General features: G+C 51.9%; 1 protein-coding gene across 1 annotated transcript; it reads left to right on the forward strand.

Moving 5' to 3' along the window:
* The first annotated feature begins 2,620 nt into the window (after positions 1 to 2,620).
* On the forward strand, positions 2,621 to 3,322 carry LOC135375615 (uncharacterized). Its single transcript, XM_064608287.1, has one exon. It carries the CDS (start codon positions 2,621 to 2,623, stop codon positions 3,320 to 3,322), a length of 702 nt encoding a protein of 233 aa, XP_064464357.1.
* Positions 3,323 to 7,006: the final 3,684 nt, after the last annotated feature.

A 7,006-nucleotide genomic window follows, 5' to 3' on the forward strand; every position in this document is an offset into this window, starting at 1 on the left:
ATTTGCTTTTTATGACATGTCGACCGCTCGGCAAGGAACTACTTCCCATGTTTTGTTGTTCTTCAGGTCTCCCTTTAACTCCGCGTACGCGGTGGAGGGAGGTGAAAGCAATCTGGTCTTTCAGATTTTTGAGAGGGGCCCTTGGATAATGCGATCCGCCCTAGGTTGGGCCTTGTCTTTGAATGTGCGGCCAAAAAAAATCGATAAAAAGACCGGAAGTTACAAGGGCGTCCGCCCAGAGTGTTTTGGGAATACCAGACTCTGTTTTCAGAGCTTTTACCAGACGTGTTTCATGAAGAAAATAGAGGTGACGTCTGCCTTTTGAAGGAAGTTGAAGGAGTTTGTACGGGTTACGTCAGTCCAGCAGGCAGGCAGTGGAATATGAGACCTGACGAGTTTCTCAAGAGTTTGGGCTCAAGCAGGTCGAAAACGGATCCCTGTATCTACAGTGTGTTACCCTATAAAAGTCTACCCGTGCCGCCATGCCGTACTCGCCAATTACTCAGTGCAGGTGGCACATTCTGCGGTGTTCATATAAAGCTTATAAGGACATTTAATGTTGGTAAATTTCGAAGTGATTGAGCTCCGCAGCACGAAGTTATAACGTGCAACTCCCGTAGTCAAAACAATCAAGATGGCGCGTTGAGAAGAGCAGTTGACATGCTGCTCCCCAGACGGCGACGTGTCGCATATGCTGCCACCCGGATGGAACTGCAGTTTTCATTTCGCTTTCGTGTAACTGTCGTATTTTGCTCCGAAGTAAGCAACGTGAGGAACGAAAATGCCGACGTACTCAGCAGACGACACCCAAAAGAGATGTCGTCGGCTTACTGAAAGGCAGTGAAATAACATAACGCGAGGACGTCTCTGCCTGGATGGACGGATGGATGGATTGCCAGAGCGGCACGTCGCCGCCTGGGGAGCTGTGTCACAACTGCGATTCACAACACCGCCATCTTGGCTGTTTTGACTACGGGAACCTCACGTTTTGCGCTATAAGTTTGCGTTACGGTGCTCAATCACTTCGATATTTACCATGATGGAATGTCCTTATGAGTTTTACATGTAGGCAACACATCGTACCACCTGCATTGAGTAATTGGCGAGCAGGGCGTGCCGGAGCGGGTAGACTTTTATAGGGTAACACCCTGTATTTCGACAACGTGGAAGATACCATCCTTCCATCCCCTCTCCTTCATCTTTCCTTTTTATTTACTATTAGGTTGATCTTTTCGTCCCCTCCCTTGGAAATGGAACTGTTCCCACTATTCTGAGCACGCAGACTGCTGCAGATTTCTTTTCCTAATAAACGTCACCACCACCACCTCCACAAGTTATTAGCCCGGCTTTCCGAATATGGCATCGTCCTAAATACCGCCAAATCTCAATTTGGTGTCCATCAGTTGGAATTCCTTGGTCATCAGGTGGATAAGCTTGGCATTCGCCCTCTGTCGCACAAGGTGGCTGCAATTTAACGGTTTCCCCAGCCCACCACTTTGCGCTGTTTGCACGACTTCTTGGGACTTATAAACTTTTATCGTCGATTCTTAACCAACTGTGCTACGATACTCCAGCCTCTCACTGACATGCTGTCCAAGCATGCTGACCCCCATGCTGCCCTCACTTGGACCTTCTTTGCCTCCGCCGCCTTCCTGAAGGCCAACTAAGCTACTGTAATTAAATATGCTTATAGTAATTAGTGCACCCAAAATACTTTCGGACCTCAGTAACCATAGGTGTAATTTAAAGGGTCAGCTTCTTCGTCGGGTCTCAAGCTAATTTCGGATAAACGTGACTCCGCTGGCTACAGTTACTTTGTTAGCGTATCCCCATCCATCGGCGTATACTGCCATTATGATCGACGTTTCGAAGGTGGCCATTGGCGCGGTTCTCCAACAGTTCGTCAATGGCCGTTGGTCGCCCCTGACTTTCTTCTCCAGAGTTTTGAACGCCACTAATCGACATTACAGCACCTTTGGCCGGGAACTCCTTGCTGCCTTTGAAGCAGTCAAGTACTTCCGATACTGTGTCGAGGGCCGCGATTTCTCGCTTTACAGGGATCACAAGTCCCTACTCGGTGCTTTCCGCTCAGCCTGTTGCCCCGAGACATACGCCAGATATCATTTCTCCTGGAATTTACGTCTGACATCAGCCACACAAGCGGCACGTCGAATCCCGTGGCCAATGCATTGTCCCGTGTTACGGACACGCATGTCATCACTGCCTCTGACACAGTCCTCGATCTTCATCACCTAGCGTACGCTCAAGGCAGTGATCCCGAGTTGTCCGCCCTGCCTCACCTGGGCTACTCCCTACGTTTACAACACGTCCCATTCCCCGGTTCTGCGCATCATCGGTGGTGCGACATGTCCTCCGAACAGCCCCGACGCTACCTGCAATTCTCCCTTCGCCGCATCGTTTTCGACCCCCTTCATAACCTCTCCCACCCTGGCATCCGCGCATCGCGGCGGCTCATCTGCTCTCGCTACGTTTGGCCTCGTATGCGTGCTGACATGCGCGACTGGGCCCGATCCTGTGTGCCATGTCAAGCCTCCAAGATCCACCGCCACACTAGTCGCCAACCTGTTCACTTCCCTATGCAGACTTTCGATTTGAACATATGCATCTCGACCTCGTAGGTCCCTTACCTCTGTCCCACGGCAAGAAGTATATTTTTACCATCATCGTCCGGTTCTCTCCCTGGATCGAAGCCATTCCTGCAAAATACAGTACCGCAGAAACTGTCGCGAGGGCATTTGTCGCGGTTTGGGTCGCCCGGTTCGGTGTGCCACTTCGAATCACCCCAGTCCCACCTTTTCCATCATCTTACCCGGCTGTCGGTTGCACCCACCTCAAAACAACGCCATATCATCGTGCGGCCAACTCAAGTCCGCCCTTCGCGCATACCCCGACCCCAACAATTGGGTTGATCATTCGGTTCGTCCTTCTGGGTCTTCGCAGCGTCGTTCGAGAGGATCTGAAGTGCTCCACGGCAGAGTTAGTTTACGGAGCCACCTTGCGCTCGCCAGAGGATTTCCTTTCACCTGTAACGCATGATCGTACGCCTACAGTGGAATTCGTTGACAGGTTGCGCCAAATTATGTCGCTGCTTCGCCCGGTTGCCACCAGGGTTTCCGCTTCGCACCCCACTTATTATCCTGCCGGCCTTGCTCAAGCCAAGTGCGTCTTCGTCCGGTGCGATACCGTTCGGAAGCCCCTACAGCGACCCTACGATGGCTCCTTCGAGGAACTGGAGCGCAATGCAACGTCCTTCAAGGTCAAGGTCCGGAATAGAGAGGAGCGCATCGACCTCGTCGGCTGAAGCGTGCCTTCCTATTCTCGGACAGTTCAACCAGTTCGACTGCAGCCCTCACGCCCACCGTCACGAAATCATTTCCAATCCATGTGCGTTTTCAACTCCCCTTCTCGCGCAGAGGAGGGGGGAGGATACTGTATTAGACAAAGCCAAAAGCTGATCCGGGGGCACGAGCCTCGCGTTCGTGATCTCGCGTATTCTGGGCTGATCCACTGGTGCTGTAGACCACGCCGTTCCATCGACCCCTCCTCAAGTGTTTGATCAGTGCACTCTGAAACAGAGCTTCACCGCATAGCACGTTCCTAGTCAATCATCACCCCCAGAGATATCGTTCTTTCCCCGGACTTGCTAAAAACCGAGGGCGTACGTCATTTTTGAGGCAGACAACGTCGAGTCCTTTCACCGTCAGCACCAACACCAGTGGCATTATGGCGTTCATAATTGACACACATATGCCGTACGCCCCCCGCTTTCATAAAATCAAGGGGGAGAACGTTGTCATTGGGAATTATGGTTGGCTAGAACCGTGCTATGGCGTGAAGCTTTGTTTTTCATGTGTAATCAATATTTAAAACGACTGCTATCCTACTATCTAGTTGTTCCACCACCCATGTTTTTTATCCATTTAGTTTACGTTGACTTTTTTGTCGCCCTCGTGATTAGCTGTGTCAAAAATTGTCATTTTTCGTTCTTAAATATACTTTCATCAATATGAGCAATAGCCTGCACGCAATAGCTTGAGCTGCCATTATATCAAACTCTCAAAACAGAGCCTTACCGTTTAGTACGCTCCCGTTTTCAGCAAATCAATCGTCTTCATTGCGTACCGCTAAGTGGCGTGACAGCCGAACACTTTTATTGTTAAGCTTCCTCCACAGCGGCAAAGTTGGATAACTACCACTGATGATATGTTGCAGTGGGCAGAGTGCACAGCGTTTGCGGAAGTCGTCGCACTACCAATGTTGTAAATGTTTATGCGCTTTCGCGTGTCCCATCCTACAGTTGGCAATACGAATGTTTATGCGCCTGCAAGTCGTAGTGAGCGATGGGACTTCGTCCGTCGATTAGACACTTTTCTTTTTGGCAGCCAAAACTTGATACTTGCTGGTGATTTTAATTGCACGATCGAACGCCAACATGGTAGACAGGCGTGCAGAGAGCTCGAACGCTTTGTTGGCGCCATTGGCTTAACGGACGCCTGGTTTCACGTTCATGGCGACAGATACGAATTCACTTGTGTGAACTCCCGTGGCCATCACAGTCGGCTGGATCGCTTCTATGTGTCTCCGGGAATGCTTAATTCTGTCTCTGGGTGCAACACGAAACCAGCCGGGGACCTCACTGATCATCATGGAGTCGTTTTATCTTTGTCAGGGCTGAAGAATTTTCGCACGGGTCGCTGCCTTTGGCGATTAAACGTGTCTCTGCTAGACGACCAGGAAATTAAAGAAGATATGCAACACTGGCTGTCGGAACAATGTTCCGCCCCCGATTTTGGGCCCGATCACTGGGAGGCTTTGAAGCTGGGAGCCGCTGATCGCTTTCGATGTTGGGGAAGACGGCGCGCGTGAACACCGGGAGTGTAGAGACGCACTCAGGCAGGTCTTAGCTATTCTACGCCACCTGTCTCTCGCAGCCATGACACTGCATCTGATATAGCGGATGTGCAGAGGCGCCCGATGGCCATGAGAATGCACTCCTGGCGCAATTTCGCAGCGCAGCGAAACGTCGAACGCTGGTTTCGGGTAACGGGTAACGCTGGTGTCGGGAAGCATACTGCTCCCGCTTACTCCTCCGGCGCTATGTGTCAGGAAACCCGGCCTCGAATATCGCCGTTGTCCGGTCAGCTGACGGCTCACTTCTCACACAACCTGATGACATTCGAGCTGCAATGCGTCAGCATTGCGCGGCCTTTTATCAAGAGTCATCATCCAATGAGCCAGTGGTTAGCCCAGAGTGCCCACTCCCAGTGAAACAAATGGAGTTCGCAGACTCAGGGCCGCTCACGCAAAATGAACTTTTTGTCGCTGTTTCATCAATACCGAACGGAAAGTGCCCAGGCATTGATGGCCTCCCAGTCGAGTTCTACAAACGTTTCTGGAGGGTAATTGGCGGTGCTTTAACTCGTATAGGTAATCAATGCTTGTCGCGAGGCACGCTCTGCTCCACAATGCAGAGGGGCATAATTGTCCTTCTCTGCAAAGACGCGTCAAGAAAGCAGGACCCGGATGCGTATCGCCTCATAACACTTTTGACTTGCGACTACAAAATTCTAGCCAAGGCGCTTCTCCTACGTGTTTCGCCGCAGTTGGAGAAGGTCCTGCACCCATGTCAAGCCTGTACGGTCCCTGGCAGGTCATCGGTCCTCCAGATGGCCATCCGTGACACCATCCAGTGGTTAAACCTGAGACAGCTAACAGCGGTGTTGGCCTCGTTCGACCAGGCAAACGCTTTTGACAGAGTGCGTCATTCGTATCTGTTTTCCATGCTTACAGCTTACGGCTTTCATGAAGCGTGGATTCGCTTTGTGGAAGTGTTGTACCGTGGTGCGAAAAGCCTGGTCTCCGTTGCTGGTGGTCTATCGCGTCCAATTGAGGTTACGCGCGGCGTGCGCCAGGGCTGTCCCCTTTCGCCTGTATTGTACGCTGTTGCAATCAACCCGCTCCTGGTTCGTTTAAGCTCCCTCCCTATCCTTCTCAAATTGCCTGGTGGTTGCCCCCCTCCATATGTTGCATATGCAGATGATATCTCTGTCATGCTGCCAGGGGAAGCTTGCCTTGAACCTGTGCTGAAGGCTTTGAACGATTATGGTAAAGTGTCCGGACACAACTCAACAGGTCTAAGAGCGGTGCCCTCTACATTCGAAGACATGCGAAGACATGCGTTCCTCGCTGATGCTTTATTGCTCGAGCGGACAGCATCAGCTGTCCTCGTCTTCGCCACACATTAATACAGAGCCTTCCCGCGTCGCCCCCTATGGCGTACCCTCAAAGCCTCAAGTCAAAATCCTCGGTGTTGTCTTCGATGGTAGCGGGGTATCGCGTGTAAACTGGCCTACAGTGTTTAAACATGCCTCCGCTGTTCTTCGTGAACTCAAATCTGTAGACCTGCCCCTCACATTCCGTGCCCGTTTACTGGCCTCTTGGTACTACAGCCGTTTATGGTTCCTCGCCACCGTATGTCTGCCACCTACAGTCATTCGGGTCGCCATACCTCGCAACGCGTTCCGTTTCCTGTGGGCTGGTTCAGTTGAATGGGTGAGGAGGTCACACCTGTATCTCACGCGTGATCGGGGCGGTTTAGGCGTACCGACTATCACGGAGCGCTCTCTAGCACTGCAGATCCGGGCTCTCTTTGAGGCGCTTCACAATCCTGATCATCCAACGTGCGCTTTGGTGCACTATTTCCTTGGTCATGCCGTCCGGTGGTTCACCGATATCAGTAACAGCCGTCCCAGAGCAGAAGTTCCCTCCCCTCTTTTCACAGCTTCCAGAGCTGCCGTCAGACGCGTACGCGAGATGTCCCCAGACGCTGAGGTCTCTCTTTGGGAAGTCAAGGATTTCTACGACGCGCTCATGGAGGCGGTGCTGGTTCCCTCCCTGCCTGGTGCCGTGGGTAGTCCTTCCGGGAGCGCCTGGCGACGTATCACGGCAGGCTGGTTGGACGCTCGTCGAGCGAGTCTCCAGTGGA

This window comes from Ornithodoros turicata, unplaced genomic scaffold, assembly GCF_037126465.1.
Source record: "Ornithodoros turicata isolate Travis unplaced genomic scaffold, ASM3712646v1 ctg00000907.1, whole genome shotgun sequence".
NCBI classification, from domain to species: Eukaryota; Metazoa; Arthropoda; class Arachnida; order Ixodida; family Argasidae; genus Ornithodoros; species Ornithodoros turicata.